Source organism: Ambystoma mexicanum, chromosome 3q (assembly GCF_040938575.1).
Source record: "Ambystoma mexicanum isolate Mex_15411 chromosome 3q, UKY_AmexF1_1, whole genome shotgun sequence".
Lineage (NCBI taxonomy): Eukaryota > Metazoa > Chordata > Amphibia > Caudata > Ambystomatidae > Ambystoma > Ambystoma mexicanum.
The window spans coordinates 53,725,513-53,749,412 of record NC_090926.1 but is presented as its reverse complement, the minus strand read 5'-3'; the positions used below and the strand labels follow the sequence as shown (position 1 = coordinate 53,749,412).

Below are 23,900 nucleotides of genomic sequence, written 5' to 3'. Positions count from 1 at the left end.
AGGGACAAACGAAGGAGGACAGTGACCACAATTCCCCTCCTCGATACCATCTGGGATTCCGGATCCAAGATCCTATCTACGCCCTTATCGACTCCGGCGTTGGTGTCCAGGCCAGAAAAGAAATATAAAGCTCCGGATTCAGCACCGCTTTGTTTAATGGGTCATACGAAACCGGACTCAGTTATTACAGTGGCGGCCAGAAAGAAACTCGCCAACCCCTCCTCACCGTTGTCGGCACCACCGGATAAGGACGGACGTAAATTGGAAGCCATGGGCAGGAAAGTATCATCTTCTGCATCACTTTAGACTTGGAGGATGCATACTTCCACATTCCGATCCATCCAGCACACAGGCAGTTCCTCAGGTTCACAGTGGGAGGGCTCCACTTTCAGTTTCAAGTGCTTCCGTTCGGTCTAAAATCGGCGCCAAGAGTTTTCACGAAATGCCTGGCACCGGTAGCGGCAAGTCTCAGGAGAGGAGGAACGGACGTTTTTCCATACCTGGACGATTGGCTGATAAAGGCAAGTTCAGCTGCAAAGGCTCGTTCGGCAGTGTCGAGGACGGTCAACCTCCTAAAAGAGTTAGGTTTCTCCATCAACCAGACGAAGTCCTGCCTCGTTCCCAGCAAGGTAGCTCTCTTCCTGGGAGCCGAGCTCGACTCCAGCATTCCCAGAGTGAGACCATCCACAGAGAGAATAGCAGCGATTCTACGCTTAACTTCGAACTTCCTACAGGAAGAGACAACATCTGTACGCTCTTACAAATCCCTATTGGGCATGATGTCATCATGCATATTCCTCATACCGAACTGCAGGCTTTGCATGAGGCCGGTTCAGGAAGCTCTGGACCACCAATGGAAACAAGCTTTCGGATGCTGGGAAGACATTGTCCAGATTCCATCGACGTTGCACAAGGCCCTTCGATGGTGGAACGCTCCGAGAAATCTTCTACAGGGAATGCCGTTTCAAGCACCGACATCGACCCTCCTGCTGCGGACGGACGCTTCCTCGTCAGGCTGGGGCGCTCATCTTGCGGACCTCCAAACCAAGGGATCTTGGTCGGCACAAGAGTCCCAGCTCCACATCAACGTGTTGGAGCTCAGGGCCGTAAGATTGGCGCTGAAAGCCTTCCTACCGGTTATAGCTGGTCAAGTTCTTACGGTCCAGACAGACAACACGACTTCCATGCACTATACAAACAAGCAGGGAGGCACGAGGTCTCAGATTCTGTCGCAAGAAGCCCAACAGCTATGGGCATGGGCCTTGCGCTACGGGATACAGATCAGGGCAGAGCACCTTCCAGGAGTAGACAATGTCCTAGCGGACAGATTAAGCAGAGAATACACAGCGTCACACGAGTGGGAGTTGGACGACAGAGAAACCCGACGGATATTTGCCTTATGGGGCCATCCGCAGATCGACCTTTTTGCCACCAGGAACAACAAAAAATGCAAGAGATTTGCCTCAAGATACCCCGAGCACCAATCGCTGGGAGACGCGTTCTCAGTGGATTGGTCGGGGAAGCTCCTCTACGCCTTCCCACCCATTCCCCTCATGTCGAGGGTACTTCGCAGGGTGAAAGAACAGGATTGTTCCTTGATTCTTATTGCACCCGATTGGGCACGGCAAGTCTGGTACCCGACGCTGAGACATCTATCCTGCAAAACCCCGATTCGTCTCAAATCACATCAATATCTACTGACACAACAGAACCGCAAGGTCCTCCACCACGACCCGAGGAGCCTGTCCCTCAAAGCATGGTTCCCGAGCAGCGTAAACTGATGCACCTAAAGTTACCATCAGAATGCTGGGATATCATCAGGGCCGCTAGAGCCCCGTCCACGCAACTCACCTACACCAGAAAATGGACCAGGTTTTCCAAATGGTGCGAGACCTCTGCGATCGATCCCCTCACGGCCTCGGTTGATCAAATTCTGCCTTACTTGTTGCACCTGGCTAAATCAGGGCTCTCACTGTCCTCTATCAAGGTCCATCTGTCAGCCATAGCGGCCTACACAGTAACCGCGGAGACGCAAGCCTTACTCTCCTTACCAGCGATCAAGATCTTCCTGAAAGGGCTGATGCGTACTTATCCGCCTACACCTACACCAGTTCCGGACTGGAGCCTCAACACCGTCTTAACAGCCCTCATGCAACCTCCCTTGGAGCCCATACATAGATGCGATATGAAATTCTTGTCCTGGAAGACATCCTTCCTGGTAGCCATCACATCGGCCAGAAGGATCAGTGAGTTGCAAGCTTTGTCTTCGGAACCTCCGTTTACCTTGTTCCAGAAGGACCGCGTCATCTTAAGGCCTCACCCTAAGTTCCTCCCCAAGGTACTTTCGGAGATGTCGTTCACTGAGCGCATTGTTTTACCAACCTTCTTCCAGAATCACGCTTCGGAAGCGGAAAGGACATTACACTCTCTAGACGTTTCTAGGGTGTTGAAGTTTTACTTGCAAAGAACCAAGGAGTTCCGCTCCTCAAACCGGCTATTAATTTCCTTCTCTGGCCGTACCAAGGGCCAACATATATCCAAACAAAGCCTGGCACGCTGGGTATCGTCCTGCATCACCCACTGTCATCAGTTGAAAGGCGACCCTTTAACTAGACCGCCGTCTGCGCACTCCACCAGAGGAAGGGCGGCGTCAACAGCATTCCACGCAGGGGTGGCCTTGAAAGACATATGCAGAGCTGCCACGTGGAGCACTCTGCATACTTTTGCGAAACACTACTGCCTGACTGAAGATACCAACAAAGAAACTGCAGTTGGACAGGCAGTGCTCCGCCACCTCTTTGTATAAGGTAGGGCCAGCCTCCTTTCCCACCTTTCCCGAAGTATGTAACCGTTGTGTTGCTGCATGGTAAAGGTTTGATCAGAAATATGTTTTTTCTGTAATTATGCATATCTGTTTATAATGGTGGCATGTTTTAACTGCTTGGTATTCTATTCAAGCATCTGAATCTATGAAAGATCCAATGCTGGAGAAGTCTTAGTTACTTACCTGTAACTGTATTTCTCCAGCATTGGTATCTTTCATAGATTCACATGCGCCCGCCTCCCCTGAGAGGCTGCTCCTATGCTCGGCATCCATCATACTGTAATCTCTATGGTTCAAAATCTGAAGATGGCTGCCGGGGCGGAGCTTAAGCCCTGCCACCTCATTGGCTGGGGCCATAAAGGACCAAAGTGAGGTGGAGGGACTACACAATGAAGTGGCTCATAGGCTATAATGGGCTATGTACATGCACTGCTAGGTGGCAATGTATATATATATATATATATATATATATATATATATATATATATATATAAAAATTATTATTATTTAATTTATCACCGAGGATTCCCAGTCTGACGACGGGGAATATTCAAGCATCTGAATCTATGAAAGATACCAATGCTGGAGAAATACAGTTGAAGGTAAGTAACTAAGACTTCTACTTAATTGAAAGCAAAGGTAAAATATGACATTGAAGACAGACAGCGAATGCTTGACTTTAATCAAATCACAATTCCAGAGCGAACAATGGCACATGCCAAAGGCAGATATGCATGCATCTTCCACTACCCGTCCCTATAGTTTTTGATGTGCTTGCAGCTGTGCCCGGTGCACTCTTGCAGAAGTCTGACACACTGACTTTCTTGTCGTAGGTGCAAGAGGTCTTCATGCATGGCGTCCTATAAAAACATTGTTGTCCTCTGCAAGGATTGTTTTCTCACTCTCTGGTAGTGAGCAGGAAGCTTGGTTTTCCCTTCTTGAATAATCCGCTGTCCGGTCTCTAAAGGCCTGAAGGAAGCAACATTCTTTTCACTTTCTCTCCTGATTCGTACACACATTTATTCACATCCCGCAACAATTCCCCGTCAAGAAATCGTATAAAATACAAATCTTCAAACCGACCATTTCAAGTCTCTTTCCTTGTATGGAAAGAGACTTTTTTCAGTCGCTGGATGGCATTAGAAGTCACTTGTTAGGCAGTGTCAGACTCGGTATACCTGAATTCGTGGGAGTCTCCCACAAAACAACGATTGCAGGATGGGATTTATGAGCGTGAAGATGGGTTTATTATGGGAACCATTTCCTGAAATTAAAAACATGATTTGCTTGGATACGACGAGACATGTATATTACTTTTGTACATAGTTCTTGCTATGCAGGTTTTTTGTTGTTGTTTAGTAGCACTTTACTGTGAATACCCGGACAGGTGGCACTGTTACCCAAAATCAGTAGTACTTATTTGCGTGTTCTGTTTGACAGCACTTACATTAAGAAGCTGCCCTTTGTTGATCTGCACTGGGTGTAATTGTGAAGGATTCCCTAGCACTTTCTCCATTTTGGAACGAGCCACCCTGTTTGGGACCTGCATGTACGTTTTTCCTCTTCGTTTGATGTTTAAAATGTTTGAATAGGTATCAGTGAACTCAAACCAGTATGAATGTAAAAATCAGATAAATGGACAAAGCAAGACTGTGTTTATTTACAGGTTGCAACCAGTATAACCGCCCAAACTAATAACCCAACCCACCTCTAGTTCACCTATCCTTATATCCCCTGTAAGGGTGCAGAGGTAGGAGACTGACACATAAGAGACATAGGGCCTCATTACATGGTAGGCGGTAAGGGTTTACCGGTACCGGTAAACCCTTACCGCCTTACTAGGAGTTCCCTTTGCGGGACCCGACCTTAACGGCTGGTTTTAACCACCTTCCCCATTACCATTATGCCCTATGGGGACAAAAATGGGAATGGGGAAGGGCCTTGGTGAATGGGGAATTACCGGCCCCGCTCACCTTGGAGTAGCCCGGTAATTCCGCCATCCACCAAGGCGGACACGTTAAAATACCGGAGGCAACCATGGCGCTAATAGCGCCATGGTTACCGCACAACTTGTAATGAGGCCCTTAGTTTTGGCTATAGACTTTTATTTTCAACAAAAGCAAAGAAATACCTGATCTTACCCAATTCCTACGATGGGATTTCCCTGCCTCAACTAAAATTAAGGATGTTTCGGGAAGTCCGAAATCAAGTCCATCGTTGTGTGTCAAATCTCCAAGATTGGTCTCCATCTTCTGCATAGCTGAGTTGTATTTATACATGGAGTATTTTCGTTTTCATTCTCCCGGGCCCCCTTGGCCTGGGGGGCGGGGGGGCCAGGAGACTCAAAACTAAAGTAACCACATGTATAAATAGGTGATTGTATTTATACATGCGGTTACTTTCATTTTCAGTCTCCCGGGCTCCCCCGTACCCCACCACTTACCAGGCAGCAGCCTGCATTCTCTGCTCTCCGCGTCTCACTATGAAGCAAAAGCCGCTGCTGTAATAAAAGTAACCAGCAGGTGGCTTTTATTTCATTAGTGCCGCGAGGGCAGAGATTAACTAAAGCACAGAAGACTCGTCCATTTCACAAAATGGACCGTTCCTAGTGTTTGATTTTACAGGTGTTTAAACATTTGTGAAATATTTTACATAGGAACTTTAATTTAAAAGATGTTTATTATTTTTTTTGTATTATTGCCCATCTTTTAAGCCCATACAATTTGTGAGCGCACTATTCCTTTAAAGATGGTATCTGTATCCAGATCAAGGGAACCATAGAAGAAGGAAGCGGAGCCAGGGAAGAGAGAAGCAGAGACGAGACAGACAGCAGTGCAGGACGGGACTATGCTGGGGGAAGCGGCCACTTCTACCACGCTGCTTGCAAGCTTGACTTACCCGTATGGCACGAAGCCTGAAGGGATACCGCAGGCACCGGGAAAGGGCTGTCGAACAGTCTGCAGCAGTGGCAGAGCTGTTGGGAACACGGTTGTGCAGAAAAGCGACCGACGTGCTAGCGGTTGAACGTGCGGCTGTCCAGAAGGCTGGAAAGGGGTCTGCAGTGTGAGAAAGCCCATTCTGAAGCAGTAGCTTCACTGCAGCTGCATGCCACAGGTTGGGGACGCTTCAGAAGATCAGTGAGTCTGCCTAGAGCCATTGGGGACCCCGGGGCATACCAACAGGCATGGGAACCGTTAAGGATCTTTTAATACCGATCAATAGACATAATTGTAACAAATCCCCATACATGAGATGTCAGAATGGGGAATGTTGGAGCAAGCATTACACTAAGCAAATGAGTACTAATGAGAATATAAGAAAGCAAAATGTAAACCAGTCTCCATAGATGAGATGGTGTCCAGTCAACTGGTCGAAAAAAAACTGGTCGACTGCAATTTGGTCGACGCAATTTGGTCGAAAACCAAATGGTCGAATTTTTTTTTTTTGTTTATATATTTATTTTTCGGGTTTTCGTTTAGTAAAAAAAAGGGGTTTTTAGAGAAAAAAAGGGGGTTGGGGGGACCCCCCCAAAAAAATTAAAAAAAGGGTTAAAATAAAAAAAAATAAAAAATTCGACCATTTGGTTTTCGACCAAATTGGTTCGGTCATTTGTCTGGTCGACCAATTTTTTTCGACCAAATTTCTGGCAGCCAGATGAGATGTCATTGTGGGGAAAGTTGGGACAAGTAGTACCTAAAGCCAACAAAGTGGAGCACAGTAAAGTAATACACTTGTGCTGCAGTAAAAAACTGAATTTAAGAAGTCCTGGTGAAAAGGAAAACAGGCGGTGAACATTGAGAGGCAAGATACCTGGCAGGAGAGTATACCAGGGGATCTGTAAGACCTAGAAGAAAGGGATTTCCTAGCAGGGGAGTATACCAGGAGGTCCAGTAAAAGTTGTATAAAGAACCTCATTTAATTTTCAAAGTATAGATTAATGTAGTATACCGGAGACAATTTTGCCATCTTCAGGAAACTGTTGTTTGAAAGAGACCCTTTTGTTAAGGACCTATTATTTGAAAGAGAAACATTGCCATCCCACCTCAGACATCCAGGGAAAGGGAACTACCCTCTGGATCCAAGAATTGTTTTGTTGGATTTATTTACTTGTTTTTGAACACTTATTATCACTCCTACATCAGAGACACTTTCCTTACACACTTTTAGTGTGCGGGTCAGATTAGTATGTTTTGGACACAACAGTGTATATCATTTTGATGACAAGACACATACTGATCTTTAGTTTTAGTTTCCTGGATAGCGAACCTCTCTTCCGGATAGGGACAGAAAGGCCTTTATCCAACCCTTTACTTTAATCAAAATCTGTTGAAAATATTAAAATGTTGTGGTTGCCTCTCATTTCTGACCCCTCACACTGGTTCCCAGAGATAATCTTCATGCGGCTGCACTTCTCCTTTGTCCGAGTACTGATCTTGATTACTCCCAGTGAGTTATAGGTGGTGGTCTTCAGTCTTGTGGTGAAAATTGCATGGGTACTCCCTACGCTTCCCTGTCCCAGTACGGTCTGTAGTGGCCAAGTCTTCTACCCTACAGGAGTATATGTAGGTATGGGTGCGTATAGGGTTTGGTGTAGGGTATGAGTGAGTGAGGGAGGAGTGGATGTATTTTGAGTGTACCTTGTTCTCCCATAAGTCGTCCCCAGTCCCACAGGGGGGTCTATTGCCACGAGATCCACCCACTAAGCACCACCCCCAGGGGGACTTTTGGGTAGCAGCCTCACCTAACTGGTGTCATGGAAAGGGGCTCCTTCTTGGGAAGCGGGCACTGTTGTCTCCTGGGATTCGTCACACCACTCACGATTTTGACCACTTACATTGGTTTTACATCTGTTCAGGTAACCCTTCTTTTGTCCAAGAATGTGTGCAATTTCCAAGTCAATCAGAGTTCTTCAGCTTCTTTCCAAATCTTTAGATGTGTGTGGCAAGAACCACACTTTCCCTATATTTTCTTAAGGTGGTTATATTTTTTCTGGGTCACACAAACTGAATCTGTTTTTTGGAGGAGCTTTGTGTCCTGCAGTGGTCATTCTCCAGAAAAGCAGGCCTCTAATGCATCAATCTCTAGCTGGGGGTTGCCAGTTTTTAAAAGTATTTTTTGCTAGGCAGGCTGGACCAATGCTGAGAGGCCATTGTTTCTTTCGTAGCGTACACCACTATGTTCCACGTGTCCTCTGAGTTATATGCCGAATGGTTTGTAACCCAGTTCTCCATCGATGTTTGCCTCCAGATGAAATGCTCATTTGAGACCTCCAGAAGTATGAAAGTTTAAAAAGGGTCTGGAGAAATGGGGCTGGGCATGCTGCTCACCATTGTGGCTCTTGCGCTGCTCATGTACTGCTGGCCTTCTTTCCTCTGACAAACAGCTCACTGACCTGCACAGTCTACATCTATTCTACATATTGAAGGGCGTTCAACCCCACATCTCGTTGAGGCCATACCAATGACAGGATTTACTATAACGTAACATCAGAGGAAATGGTTCAATTGCAAAGAGCAGATTTAATTGAAAGAAACTATCAACTGCTCTGGTAAATTCAAATTGGGCATAAGAAATGTGAGCCTGCTTGCCCACTGACTAGGCTCCAAACTTATTACACTACTCTGGCACTCTAGGAAGTCATCATCCTCTTTAATCACCCTGATCTCAGGAGAAAGGAGTGTGAGTGACTTCCTTCAAGAGAGTGATCATGGACATAAATAGAAATATATCTGAAACCCATAGAAATTTGTCTGCAACCTGTGTGGGAAATATAAATTCCTAAATGGTGGCTCTTCTTTCAATTGAGAAAATTGAAGGGTATGCCTCATTGAGGGAGCTGAAAACAGCTTGTTCTTGTCAGGGATTCAAGTCTTTCTTGTGGCAGACAGAAACACCTACTTCAAATCGATTGTGTCCTCCCACGTATTCCTCATCTTAGATATATCCTTACCTTCAGCTTGCTGCTTCAGAAAAAAATGTTCTTCTCTCCACCAGAGAGCACTCCTCTCGAGGCCGTGGCGTCGATGTCCCTCGGCGGCATCCGTCGAGCACCGACGTCAGTCATCCACTGTATAAGAACCTCGAGCGAGCGAGCGCGCGCGCGCGCGCGCGCGCGCGCGCGCGCGCTGGCTTCAGTTCCGTTTTTCCGTTAGCTTTACTTTGGATCATTTCATTCGGCGCTTTTTTGTATAAAATAGCAATGTCATCTTCATCGAACCCTTCCACACCGAAGACGGGATTTAAAAAATGTCTGAAATGTGGAAAGAAAATGTCTCTGATCCACACAAGAATTGTCTTTGGTGCCTTGGTTCCGACCACCGAATGAAAGACTGTGGTTTGTGCCTGTCGATGACCCATAAGGTCTTAAAAGAACACAGAGGTAAACTGGCGATGGGGGAGGGTTCATCGAAGTCTACTTCGAAAGGGAAAGACTCGGTTGAGTCTTCGAAAAAATATCGTAAAAAACATAGGTCGAGGAGTAGATTGAGAAAGTCTTTGTCATCCAAGAAGACAACGAAAAGACATCGATTCCCCCTCTTCTTCCTCTACATCTTCGGAGGAGGTGATGGCATGCCCATCAAAGCATGACTCCCCGAGTAAATGGGGAGCCTTTTGAGTTTCCATGCTAAAGATTTTTGAGAATGCGGCCCAGACCCCCTCAAAAAAGGCTAAAGAAGACCATGCCCCTACTGACAAAAAACATGACAAAGGAAGGTCCAAAACAAGGAAAGCTGACAAAAAGTCGTCGAGGGGGGTCTAGGGACTCGTCCCGATCAACTCGTGAAAAAGACCTTCCGGTGCATAAATCGAAGGTAGAGGGAAACAAAATGGCATCGAAACATCATACGCTATCAAAGTCGACATGACGCCATTGAAGACTTTGACGGCTCTCAAATCGACAACTCTTTTGAAGGAAGTTGCGTCGATTTCACGATCGATAACTTCGAAAGCTCCTTCGACAATTACGACTCCCTCGACGATTACATCGAGGTCATCGAAGGTTCCCTTAACAACACCAAAGGCTGTGGTAACGGCATCAACGCCATCAATGTTCGTCGACACCCAAGCCTTTAATAAGGGAAAAACCTACATTACCAGAAAAGGTTTTTCAACCTGAGTAGACATGATTTTTTTTAGGACCATGTCATCTATCTATGAGGGAGAATCGTCCGAAGAGGAAGAAGTCACCTCTGCTGGTGTTAAAGTTGGCACAAGATCTGTTCCAGAGGAATTAATTAATCGTCAGTCAAAAATTCAAAATTTACAAGAATGTCTTCCAACAGCAAGTGGCCTGGACACTTCCCCAGAATACGAATTTGATAAGCCAGACCCATCAGAGCAAGCTGATGCGGGTTACCGAAAACTCATGAATAGAGGTACAGAATGTATGGGGTGGGGTAGAAATTCACCAGTCTGCCAGGATGATGACATGACTGATATTCTATCAGGAACACCTCAGCAAGAACCCATTCTCCCATTTCACATTGCTTTGCAAAGAAGGCTTAATTCTGCTGGGAACACCCTGAAGCCATCCCAGCAGTAAATAGAAAATGTGTGTCTAAATATAGACCCTGCAATTCTGATCCAGAATACCTGAGCAAACACCCAACTCCAGAAAGTCTGGTAGTACAGGCAGCCACTTCCAGAAGAAATGCTGCATACCCTACAATCCCTCCAGATAGGGATGATAAAAAGGTGGATGCATGGTCTAGGAAGATTTTTTACATCAGGGAGTATGGCTTTGAAGTCTACTAATGTAACCGGTACCTTGGCAAGGTTCACATATACCCTGTGGGACTGCATGTCAGGGGCTGCTGAACACATCCCAGAAGGTGAAGAGCGTGATGGCTTTCTAGTCATAATAAGGGATGGAAAGGAGGCTTCAGGAGAATGCCTTCAATCGGGTTTGGACACAGCTGACAGTGTCAGCAGGTCCATGGTGTAACGCTCACCTGATTCCCACAGAGACGTTGACCCGAACTGGACTGCTACCGTTTCTTCTATCGTGAGGCACAGGGCCCGGAAGATGCTCTGGACGGGGCCTCCGAATTTGGATTCCCTGGCTTGTAGAGTAAGTTTTCTGCAGGTAGAATAAAAGGGATTGATTACCAGCTGGGGTGGATATGTGTTCCCACCAATCTCCCGTTTCTCACTCTTTTTGACCCCCAACTTGGTTTCTGCGAGCTCTCACCTTAGGTATTGTAAAGATGAGCTCTCCATCCTGCTTCAGGTGCAGGGGTGCGTAGGATCCAGTTGCGCCACTGGATGAGAAATAGTTGCGGACACTGTCCTTTCGTCTCTCCTGCGGTAGCCGTAAGTATGAGTGTCTTTTCTCCACAGGAGCCGGGGCCCAGAAACCTAAAGCAGGTAAGTCTCTTGGTGAGTATTTGTTCTCTGTGCTTAGTTATTGCTCACCATGTATTCCTCTTATGCAGGTGCTGGGATGTAGCTGGCGTCGTGGCCGCGGTGGAGGAAGGTAAGTGAAAGAAAAGCGACTGCTTACTTCTAATGATTGTCTTTTTCTGCTTACAGGTGCCGAGATGCTGCCGGCGACACAGCCGCTGTCGCGCGTGATGAAGCACGTAAGTAAGTGGAAGAAATGTGGCCGCTTTAGAGCGGGCACCTCTAATGACAGTCTTTTTCTGTCTTTCAGGTGCCGAGATGCTGCCGGCGTCGTGGCCGCGGTGGAGTTCGGCGAGGCCACGAATGGGTAAGGCAAGGCGGCGCGGCTGCGAGCGTTTGAGAGCGCTGCTAATCTTGTACCTTTCCTTTGCAGGATCGTCGGAGGTAGGATTGCTGAGGCCGGATTCCGGTAAGTATAATTTCTAATGCTCGCCTTCTCTTTTCTTGTCTGTTTGCAGGTGTTCCGGGTGCCGGCGGGCGTGTCAGGAGCCAGGATGCAGGAGCCGACTCGGTGAGCGTCCTGCTGCTGATGCAGAATAACGCGAAGCACGTGTATTCCATCGGGCGTGGTTTAAATAGCAGAAAGTGCTTCAGGTGTGTGTTCTTCCACCGGCCCCACCCAGGTAAGAAAAGAGTTCCTGAATAGAGGAAATAGTTCCTCCCAGCCCAGATGGCTGGGGACTTCAGCCAGACTGGATTGTTCTGGGTAAGTATGCAGCATGGTCTGCCTCAGGTAAGTCCACCCAAGCATTATTACACAGTTTATCAATATGAGCGGCGCTGGGACTGAAGTCCTTTATGAGCCTGGCGCCAAAGGCGCCAGGACATGGTCCAAAGGGCCCCTGTAGGGGTCTGCTGGGTCCGGAGATGTGGAAGAAGGGTCTGCTTCCGGGGGCGCTGGGCCAGTCCTGGCTCCTCGGGAGTAGTGCTCGTGACACATGGCAACTAGCACGATGCTACGTAGATTTGCGTGGCTAAGAAAGTCCAGACTTCTTAATATGCCTTTTGATGGCTCGAGGTTGTTTGTGCAGCAAGGCGGATGAAAGTTTGGAGAAGCTGCAGACCTCCAAAGCGGCGGCTAAATCTCTCAGTGCCGCTATAAAACAAACGCAGCAATGCCTCTACACAGGCTCATCTTCCTGGAGGGGTCGTCCTTTTCGTTATTATTCCTCAATTGGAAGAGGACAGGCCAGTCAAAGAGGCCAAAGAAAATGTCCTCAGGGGTAAGGAAAAGGTGCTAGATCTGCCCCAGCAGCGGCATCTGTCCCTTCAGCCGCTGCTGCAGCCGCCGCAAAACCACTCTGAGGTTTTGACCCACAAAACCCCAGTGGGAGGCAGGATCTCACAGCATCTAGAAGAATGGCAGGGCATTACTTCAGATGCTTGGGCACTGGAAACAGTATCCCAAGGTTACTTCCTTCCTTTTCTAAAGAAACCTCAAAATCACCCCTGGGATACAACTCTGCCAAACATCTGGATCCGGTCCTGTTGCAACACGTCTTAACCCTGCTACAGAAAGGTACAATAGAACATGTACCTGTAGCGAAGAGGAACAAGGGTTGGTATTCCCCATATTTCCTCATCCCAAAGAAGGACAGAGGACTGAGACCCATCTTGGACTTGAGAAACTTGAACAAGTTCCTAAGGAAGGACAAGTTCAAGGTGGTCACGTTTTCTCAGATACTTCAGGCTCTCCAACTCCAGGATTGGTTGGTATCATTGGACCTTCAGGATGCTTACTTTCATGTGCCAATCCATCTCAAGCACAGAAAGTACCTGAGGTTCGCGATTGGCAATTCTCACTCAGTTTCGAGTTCTGCCATTTGGGCTGACCTCCCCCCCAGAGTTTTCACCAAGTTGATGGTGGTGGTGGTAGCGAGTTTCAGGAGAGGGGGGATTAAAGTCTACCCCTATCTGGACGATTGGATGATCAGGGCACGTTCTCCAGAACAAGCCCAGGATCATCTGTCCAAGACTTGTCACTTCCTTCACAAACTAGGGTTTTCTCTGAATTTAAAGAAGGCAAACATGATACCATAACAAAAACTCCAGTTTATTGGAGCAGTCCTTGATACTTGCTCGGGCAAAGCCTCGCCTCCCGAAGAGAAAGCTTACCACATTCTGCAGATGGTACCAAAATTCCAAAATACCCAGTATCTACCGGCCTTCGATTTTCTCAGGTTGCTCGGCCTGATGGCATACTGCATTTTTTTCATGTTAGAAGCCAGATTGAGAATGAGATCCCTTCAATGGGCTCTTAGAACTCAATGGTCCCAATTCTCAGGGGAAATGTCAGATCTGTTGCAGGTTCTGGCCAAAGTAGCACAGGATCTACAATGGTGGGCTTGCAGGCATCATATCCTCAGAGGAGAATCTTTTTGGCAACCATGGCCAGAGATCACAGTAGTAACAGACGCCTCACTCACGGGGTGGGGAAGCCCATACCAATGATCTGACAATAAGGGTTGCTGGTCTCCATTGGAGTCCAAACTATACATCAACCTTTTGGAATTGAGGGCAATCAGACTAGCGCTGAAGGCCTTCCTGCCCTCTGTATGGGGAAAGAATACCCTGATAATGACAGACAACACAGTGGCCATGTACTACCTCAACAAGAGAGGAGCGGGGTCACTACCACTGTGCAGAGAAGCGATGCAACTCTGGTTCTGGGAAATTCAAGAAGGGATCTCTCTATCGGCAATTCATCTAGCCGGAGAGCAAAACACAGCAGCGGACGCTCTGAGCAGGCAGAGCAGTCTCCCACGAGTGGGAGATAGCTCAGGAAGTCATTCAAGAGATCTTCGCCCTTTGGGGAACCCCTCAAGTGCACGTGTTCGCGACCGGTATCAACCGGAATTGCAAGCTGTACTGCTCAAGGGAATTTCCCCCGAGAGGAGCTCTAGGGGACGGGTTTGTGGTGGACTGGGAGTTTCCACTCCTGTATGCATTCCCTCCAGTCCCTGTGATCCCTTAAGTAATCAGAAGGTTCAGAAAGTTCTGGAAAACCATGATCATAATTGCCTCGGACTGGGCCAGGAGAACATGGTACCCGGACCTTCTGCATATGTCCATCTGCCCTCCAATACGTCTTCCAAGAAGAGAGTATCTTCTCTCGCGAGAGGAAGGCATGTTCTCCATCCGGAGGTCAACACACTCAGCCTTCACGCATGGCTTCTGAGAGGTTGAGATACAAGGATTGGGATCTTCCGGATGACGTGATGGAAATTTTGCTTTCCGCCAGGAGGCCAGCAACCAAATCTCTGTACCAGTGTCGTTGGAGCAAGTTCAGTAACTGTTGCAGGGAAAAGAATGTGGACCCATTTCAATGTAATATTCCCATTATTTTATCTTTTCTATTACATTTAGCTAATCTGGGGCTCCAGGTTGGTAGAATAAAGGGATACTTAGCAGCGCTATCCATTTTTAAGCGCTCTTCAGAGGAAGAATCTTACTTCAAGATACCTTTTTTAATAATTCAGTTGAACGGTTTAAATAACATATTTCCACCAATACCTTTTCAGGTTCCAGTGTGGGATTTGAACTTGGTTCTGAAATTCCTCCCATGCATTCCATTTGAGCCTTTACACTCTTGTCCGTTAAGGCTCCTTACTTTGAAAACTATACTTCTTGTAGCATTGACATCAGCCCGCAGGGTAAGTGAGTTGCAGGTGCTTTCTAGCGGTCCTCCTCACACTATCTTTTATAAGGATAAAGTAGTTCTTAGAGTTAAACCATCTTTTTTGCCAAAAATTGTTTCGGATTTTCATCTAACAGAAAATAACTTTACCTACTTTCTACCCTCCTCCTCATGCAAGCAAAGAAGAGGAGCGGCTACATAGACTAGATCCCAGAAGAGCTCTTAGTTTCTACATTTCAAGATTGGCGAAAGTGCGTCAGTGTGATCAACTTTTTGTGGGGTACACTGGCCGTAAACTGGGACGTGCAGTAACTAAACAAACATTATCTAGATGGATAATTTTGGCCATAACAGAATGCTATAGATTGGCTGGAAAAGAACCAACTGATGGACTGAGAGCTCATTCAACCAGGAGCATGGCAACTTCAACAGCACTAAAAAGGGGTGTCCCTTTACAAGATACTTGTGCAGCAGCCACATGGTCATCCATGCATACCTTTTATAAAACATTATGCTCTGGACTCGACTTCTTCTCAACAAAGTCTATTTGCTAAATCTGTACTCCACTCTGTGCACGATTAGAAAAATTCTGTACTCCCACCTCTGAGACAAAACTGCTTTGGGAGTCTAAGATGAGCAATACGTGGGAGGACACAATCCATTCGAAAAACCAGTTACTTACCAATTGTAACGTTCTTTCGATTGGATGTTCCTCCCACGTATTCCTCATCAACCCTCCCAACCAACCCCACAGTACAGTTTATGTGAATTACACTCTAAATTCTTTTAAGGCTTGGGTCAAAAGAGGCACGCCATTAATTAAAATCCATGAGCTACAACATACGAAATAGCAGAACTGAAGTCAACACGGGTGCGCTTGAGGCTCTTATACAGTGGATGACGTTGGAGCTCGACGGATGCCGCCGAGGAACATCGACGCCGCGGCCTCGAGAGGGGCGCCCTCTGGTGGAGAGAAGAAAATATTTATCCGAAGCAGCAAGCTGAAGGTAAGGATATATCTAAGATGAGGAATACGTGGGAGGAACATCCAATCGAAAGAAGGTTACAGTTATTAAGTAACTTTTTAATTTTTCCAAGCAGTGAATCCTAAACATAGATCCAGGTTTAATAAAGTGGTTTGGTCTAGGAAAATGATTCATCATCGGCAGCGCCACCAACTGTCCTTAAGTTGTTGAAAAGGAGACGATTATAGTAAAAAAAGGCGAAAAACTACGAGCATATATAAACTGGAAGTGCTCTCATAAATATATGATTGGAAAAATGAAATGGGGAGAATATGCTGAACACTTTGTCAAACGTTTGGTTATTAATTAACAGCTTAAGTAATGTTCAAAATGGATTATAGGGGAATGTGGTAAGTGAAGCAGATTGGCACATACAATGTTCACAAATGAATGGGGTAACAAATATCCGTAATTACCTTTCGGAATCAGCGGTTTGGGAATTAGATTTCAATAGTGATATAGAACGACTCATTGTAAAGGTTGCTTCCTGTAGGGCCTCGGGGCTAAACGGATTAACAAATGCAATACTAAAGCTAAACAAAGAGTTGTGGGCTTCTCAACTCTACTGGTCTTTATGGATATTTTGAAAAATTGTACCTTGCCCGAGTCCTGGAAGGAATCAATTATCATACCCATTTATAAAAAAGGTAATTTGGAGGATCCAATGAATTACAGACCAATTGCACTCCTGGACTCCGATAGTAAAATCTTTGCTGCTTTGGTTCTAGATGGTTTCTCCTCAGCTTGGGTGGTAGAGCTAAACGAAAGGTGACTGGGTTTATCCTCGCCGTTATCTTAAAAGGTCCAATGAATCTAGGTGAGAACTTGCCATGGTGTACCCATCTGGGTAAAAGCTTGGTCGACAACCATACTTTTGTTCCAGTTTCCCATGAGGGGATAGGTCTTTGCTTCTGGTCTGCCCATCTCTTGCGGTCTTCACGAGCCTTTTGTAGATTGGTCTGGATTTCCTTTTGTCGGTTCCGTAGGTTGTTCAGAAGTGTTTCCACAGAGGGAACATTAGAAGAGACATGTCCGAACAGTGGTATGTGTTTTAGACCGTAGCCATAGGTACAATGAAATGGACTCATACCTATGGTTGAATGTCTTGTGTTATTGTATGAAAATTCAGCCAGGGGTAGAATATACCAGTCATTCTGTTCTTGATTACAGAAGAGTCTTATGTATTGCTCCAAAGTGGCATTTAGGCATTCGGTCTGTCCATTGCTCTCTGGGTGGAATCCTGAGGACCGGGATCTTTTTATCTCCAACAATTTACACCGACTTGTCCAGAATTTGGATGTAAATTGTGTGCCTCTGTCAGAGACTATAGTGTTAGGAAGTACATGTAACCTAACCACATCCCTTAAAAATACCTTAGCTGTAGTAGAAGCTGTCGGTGTTCCCTTGAGTGGTAAAAAATTAGCCAGCTTACTGAAGGAGTCCATTGTAACCATGATAGCAGAGTATCCTTGAGAAATGGGTAGATCTACTATGAAGTCGGTCGAAATGTGTTGCCAGGGACCTGCGGTGGAAGGTCTTGTTGTAGCAGACCCAAGGGCTTGCAGTATGCATATTTGTTTTTGGCACACGTAGGGCAGGTTGAGACATACTCTTTAACATCCTTGGTGATCGTAGGCCACCACAAATGACGAGAAGTCAGTTCCAGGGTAGCTTTCTGTCCTTTATGTCCAGCGGTGGGAAGGTTGTGACACCATGACATAGCAAGATCACGTAACTCCTGAGTTGGTAGATATAGGAATTTGTCTTTGAAGAGGTGTCGCCCTTGCGTAGTAGTCTTAGATTGGTCTGCTCTCCCTGCTCCCTTTGGGCTGCTTGTACTTGTTGGAGGAAGGAATTTACTGTGTTAATGAATCTTTTTCCTGCGAGCAAGATTTCATGGCCTTGAAATCCCTCTGTATCTTCTCCCATGCTGCGGGATAATGCATCCGCCAACTGATTGTCTTTTCCAGGCAAATAGGTGATTTCTAAATCGAACTGGGAAAAGAAGTAAGCCCATCTTGCATGTCTAGAATTTCGACATTCCATCTGCTGAAGGACCTTTAGGTTCCGATGATCTTTACGTACTTGGAATGGGTAAACGGCTCCTTGAAGCAGATGCCTCCATTCTTCACAGGGTTCCCTTATGGCTAAAAGCTCCTTTTCAAGTACAGGATAATTCCGTTTGCTGGGACTGAGTGTTCTAGAAAAATTTGCTATGGGATGTTCCAACCCGTCCTCTTTTCGCTGCAACAGAGCTGCTCCAATTGCACCACCTGAAGCGTCGGTTTCGACTATGAAAGGCTGGGATTGGTCTGGTTGCCTGAGAACAGGAGCTGAAACAAATGCTTCTTTAAGTTGTCTGAAAGCCTGCTCTGCCTTCGGATCCCATACAAACTTAACCCCTTTCTTGAGTAGGTTTGTGATCGGGAGCACTATGTTGGAGAAATTTGGGATGAATTTTCTATAAAAGTTTGAGGGTCCCAGAAATCTCTGTCCTTGACACAAGTGGGTACAGGCCAATGTGAGATGGCCTTAGTCTTGGCTGGATCCATTTGCACCTTGTCAGCTGAAAGGATAAACCCCAGGTAAGGAACTGTGATTGTTTCAAAAACGTCCATTTGTCTCCCTCACAAACTCTTCGAAGATGATAGGCCACTCGGAGATCAAGCTTTGTGAATACACGAGCCCGTTGGACAGCCTCTATGATGTCTTTCATTAAAGGTATGAGATATCTATCCCGTACTGTAAGGCTCTTTAAACTCCTGAAATCAATACAGGGTCTGAGTTCTGTGGTTCCCTTCTTGAAAATAAAAAAAAAAGAATAGCTCTGGCTGAAGAGGATGACTCTCTGTTGTACCTATTGTCGCAGAGCTGTATTATCGGCTCTTAGTGAATGTACTTCCACTGTGAGGGCTTGAATAGCATTAACCATTTCCTGGTATTGCTCAAGGCTTGCCATGTTTTCTGGGCGTTGCAATCTCAGGTTCAGGCTGTTTAGTGTCTACAATTGTACCTGTATCACTCTCCCACTCCTCACCTGAGGTTTCTGGGTTGGAAGGCTCGTCTGAAGAAGTCTCCACAGGTTTCGCTCTCCAGGCCCTTTGGTTCTTCTTCACCGTCTTGCACTTTTGTTTGAAGAGATGGGGCCAAGCTCCTCCGTAGGCCACTTTGCCAGTAAGGCAATATGCCCGGCAGCAGGGACTCCGGGGAGCACACCCCAAACCAGGGAAAAGCTGCAGCAGAAAAACCCTGCGTAGTTTCAGGCGAGTTGGTCTGTTCAAATAGGTATTCACAATCCTCCTTGGAATACTGCTCAGTGAGTGGGTAATTTGCAATCCTTCTTGGAATCCCAGTTCTTGAGAGTACTATATATACCAGAATGCACTTGGGTGCAATGTCTAAGCTTTTGGAAAAGATTCCAAGAAGTCTGTGAGCAAGGCTGAGTAAATAAACAGAAGGGGAGGTGACATAGGTCAGAGGAAGCCCACAGCTCAGGGGACACGAGTTGAAAGTGGCAGCTGCTTGCAAAAGCGTGTGTTAGAAAAGAACTGCAGATGGCAAGTTCACACTCGCTGAGTAATGGCCCCAGAGCGTGAACGCATGTGTCTGCTGACACCAGCAAAAAATAACAGAAACACATTCTGGGAAGGTAGGGTAAAGGAGCGAGCAGGGAAAGGTCAAAATAAAGAAGAAAAATGCCCGCCCCACAGGAAGCGCAGCAGCAAAATACACAATAGGAAGCAGGGAAAACAAATGGTGTAAAGGCAAATGAGTGGAATAACAAGGAGTAGCATGAGACGGGAGCACTGTCAACTAGCCTTGGGAAAGAAATCGGTTGCAATGCACCGGTTGACACACCTGACAGCTAATTATAGCCTCTGTTCCAGCGAGGCTAGAACGCAACGTCTAGGTAAAGGAGGATCTCAGTCCTTCTTCCATCTCTCCCACAGGCTCCATGGGTGTTTCATGAAAGTATGACCCCTTCTCAATGGCCTTCCTCCAGGTTTGCCCGGATACATCCGATGGAATCTTTGAATGAGTCTAGGTGCTGATATGTTGCGAATCGGTTCCCACGAGCTTTCTGACATGGGATATCCTTTCCACAACATAAGGTACTATAATGTACCCTTCTTGTATCTGGAATCGAGCAATTCTTTTTAAACTTTATTAGATCTAGATATGACACCAGCTGGCTTGCAATGCTAACTCACAGCTCTGAGTCTCTATGCCAAGGAAAATGAATTATTTCTAAACCACAAGAAATGCAATGTTATTCACCTTAACCATGATGGGAAAAAAATGTAAAAATAGATGTTTCATCGATGCGTTCGAAATAGATGTGATCAGTGAGATCACCCATTTGGGTGTCCACCTTATGGGACAATCTACTAAGGAATCCACTATTAATCTTATTGAAAATACAAATAGACCAATTGGGATATGAAATGAAGAAAATGTATTATACAGTTTGAAAATTCTCCATCAAACCCATGTTGAGAATTTGCATAGGAAAAGGTATCCCAGAGGTCCTATATGGCCTGTAGCTGCAATCATCTTTTGACCTATCATGGGAGAGATTGGAAGGCAGGCTATGGAAGGAAGCGTTGACTTTGCCACTCTCTGGCTTGATTGCATCTGTGAGGTAGGAACTGGGTCCAACCCTGGTTGCATTGCCATGTTTCAGTTGTGGGTAAAATGTATTCACCCATGAGGAATTCAATGTTTGAAGGTCTTAGATTGGAAATGTTTAATGAATCCTAATCTCTCACCATGAATACAGAAACCATAGAGATCTTCAATCATTGTGCTAGATCAATAATTGAATTATTGGAAAGCACACTCTTGGTTAAAAAAAGTATGAAGAGTATGGATTGGATAGACTCCATGGGCCATGGCTAAAGTCAATAGCTATGGAGTTCATTAAACTTTTTCCTATTCGGATAAATCTTTGGGTTTGTTACTGAAATATTGTGTGCAGTTTCCCTGTACTAATATCAGAAGTCATTTCTTACGCTTTCGATTGAATCTTCTGCCGACTTGGGAAATTCTTTGTTCGCTCAAAGGGTTGCAACCCCAGTATTAGGAATTGTGAATACTGTAAAAATGAGGCAGTCTACCAAATGCTGAAGCACATTGTCATTGAATGCCCAAAACTGAAGGAGATTAGAACCATAATATTTGGGTCGCTTTTTCCAGTTTATACAGTTTGTGTGCAGTGTGAAAATATGGAATCGTCTTGGGTAATGAAATAAATTTAACATCTGAATGAGTGAAATTCCTTCAAGAATTGTGATTAGTTAAAACAAGAGAAAGCAAATAAACTCTTTAGCAATGAATTAAAAAAATATTTTGTACGAATGTATAGTATTTGAGGCAACAATTGTAACGTTAATGAAGTATTGTGAAATCTTTTTTTAAAGAATGTATGTGTGTTTAAAAAACTAATTTTTATCATTATTTATTTCTTTTCTTTGTTATTATCTTGATGGTACTTTTTAAAAACATTTTCTATGATTTTAAGATTAAAAATAAAAATTGCTTGTATTTTTTCATACTTTGTGAAGGCCATTGGTTGGGCAAAACACAATAACATTTCTTTTAAAATGAGTGAACCTAAGGACAGAAAAACAGTGGCAAAGAAAGCAGCTTTCAGTGCTGGTGAGAGGGTGGGGGACAGTGTTCTCTGGGGGGGGGGGCAGGATTCTAAATGATTAACGTTCAGTCATGGCTGGCGAATATTTTCAGTGGAGTGGTCTAAATATTAGCACGACTTGGCATAGTGACAGAGCCCAAAATAATGTGCAGGGACTGAGGGTGGGTGAGTGTGTTTGCAAATGTGGCAAAATACAACAGTTTCACGAAGATGCGCCCACAATCTATCTATGCCAGTAATGGTCACTGTTAATCCGTTTAATGGAGGTGCGGCCATAATCTGTGTATTGCTGACTGGAAAGCACTTGCACAAAGCTGCGACCACAATCTATCCATGCCAATAATGGCCACTGTAACACACTTATATGAGGACGCAGCCACAATCTATGCCAGTCATGAAAGCGATTTACAGTGACCATTAACAGATTGTGGCTGAACTTTCTTGAGTGATCAATCTGTGCCACTAACAGTGAGTGTAAAAAAAACTTGCATGAGGCTTGGCCATCATGGATATCTGCATTGCTGTTCCCCCACCATACATACACATGCATGCATTGCATTAATGTGTTGTCACAACCAGACACACATGCACAAATTCAATCAAAACTCTTGCTTGTGCACACTTGCACTGCATGCATTGCTTTCAAGTCTGTTCAAACATTTTTTTTTTACTTCATACCTTTTGGTACTTCTGTCTGCTCTTCAGTGGAAGTGGGAGCAGGTGGGAATGAGCTTGGGCAGCACCAGCATGCCCTGGTAAGACTAGAACTCACAGCGCACGCCAGGCGCCAGCTGATGGCCACTCAGGGCAGCGGGATTGCTTTTTTAAAATATACAATTGAGTTAAAACAACAAACTTTCTGTCTCAACAAGTCTAGTGCCAGCTCTGCTAGAGGTCGGGCCATGTGGAGGCAGAAGGGGGGCAATTTGCCCAGTTGGCTCTGCCACTGTAAAGAAATACATGAAAGGTTGCAAGTGATTATCTTTCTTGCCTACAGTGTTCTGAGCTTAATTGATAGTGCAGCCCACATCTACACCCCCTATCAAGCCCCCTGCACCTATTGTACCCTGTATTAAGAAGAGGGCTGACAGGCTTAAAAAGAACTTGGCACTAGTAGGCATGTCTTCAATACATGGGTAAATTCATTTCTTAGATTGATAGAGTTGAAAGGGGGACCAGTTACATTATGAGTAGACTTTGCATGGCCCATTGACATTGAATTGAAAATTATTTCTTGACCTGGTATACTTTTATGGAGGGAATCTGTTTTCAGCCTGTGTTCTCGACTGTACGAAGGGGACTTTTTCATGCACAAGTTTTCCCCAAGCTTCTAGGAAAACACAATTTTCTGTTCAGTGACTTTTCACATGAGAAAAAGTCACTTACTCTCATGCCATCTGTGCCCTACTGGTAATACATCACTTTTTCTTGTACTCCACATATCCTAAGAAGTCATTGTCGTCTTTTGTACAAATGATGTTAGCTGACAGAAATAAGTCCTCTTACTTTGGCTTCTATTTCTGGCAGGATGAAGAAGCGGAGGACGCCGAAGGTGTTACCAGTGAAGGTAACTATTGGCAGCAGTAAAATTGTGTGCTATTTCCCTACGCGCTCCCATATCTGGTCTGTTAGGATTACGGTCAATATTGTGTTCAGTTTCATCTTGCTTACTCCATCGTATTCTTTATGGTTTCATTGTGTATGTGCGCAATACATATTGCAAATCAATATGGTATTGCATTTGTTTAGATTTTAAAGTAAAGAGTGTCTTCACCCAGGAGAAGTGTCTTCACTGAATCAATGAGCCGTTCAGACTAGAGGGGAGGGTAATTGATGGAAAGGTTAGAAGAAACTCCTAGAACATAATGTTGAAATAATACTATCAAATTGAGAAATGGAAGCGTAAAGTGTCCTTTTCAGCATTCACCATTAAAGTGATGGCAACAAGGTAGGTGGTACAGCTTTTTGAAAAGTAGTTTTGCTTTTAAACTAGTAATTATACTTTAAGGGTCTAAGGCAGAACGATCTTCAGGACTGGAGGGTAAGGAGAATGGTTTCCATTTTATGGGAACATATCTCAAAGCTTTGTCTATTATTGAGGTGCCCCTGCATTGTTTTTAGCCTTATACTTTTACAGTACAGTTTTCAGTTTTTTTCAGAAGTTTAGATGGAAGGGCTCCTCTTTGATACCTGGCGGTAGACATTCCAGAGGGTAGAAGCTATGATGGTGTAACATTCCCCCCCTGCTCTTTGTCTGGTGAATCTCAGTGTCACTGAGGATGTGGAGGATTGCAGGGAACATGGTTTGGGCCTTTTGGAGAAGCGCTGGTTAAGGTATTGTATGATATGTTTTATTTA

The 23,900-nt window shown here is 45.2% G+C and overlaps 1 protein-coding gene across 3 annotated transcripts in view; it reads left to right on the top strand.

Annotated features, from left to right (window-relative positions):
* The window catches only part of TOM1 (target of myb1 membrane trafficking protein), an 837,238-nt gene that overhangs the window by 790,653 nt on the left and 22,685 nt on the right, over positions 1–23,900 (top strand). For all 3 annotated transcript variants that reach the window (XM_069653062.1, XM_069653063.1, XM_069653061.1), the window contains one exon: positions 23,070–23,109. In XM_069653062.1, coding sequence (XP_069509163.1) covers positions 23,070–23,109 — 40 coding nt within the window. The remainder of the gene's footprint in view (positions 1–23,069; positions 23,110–23,900) is intronic.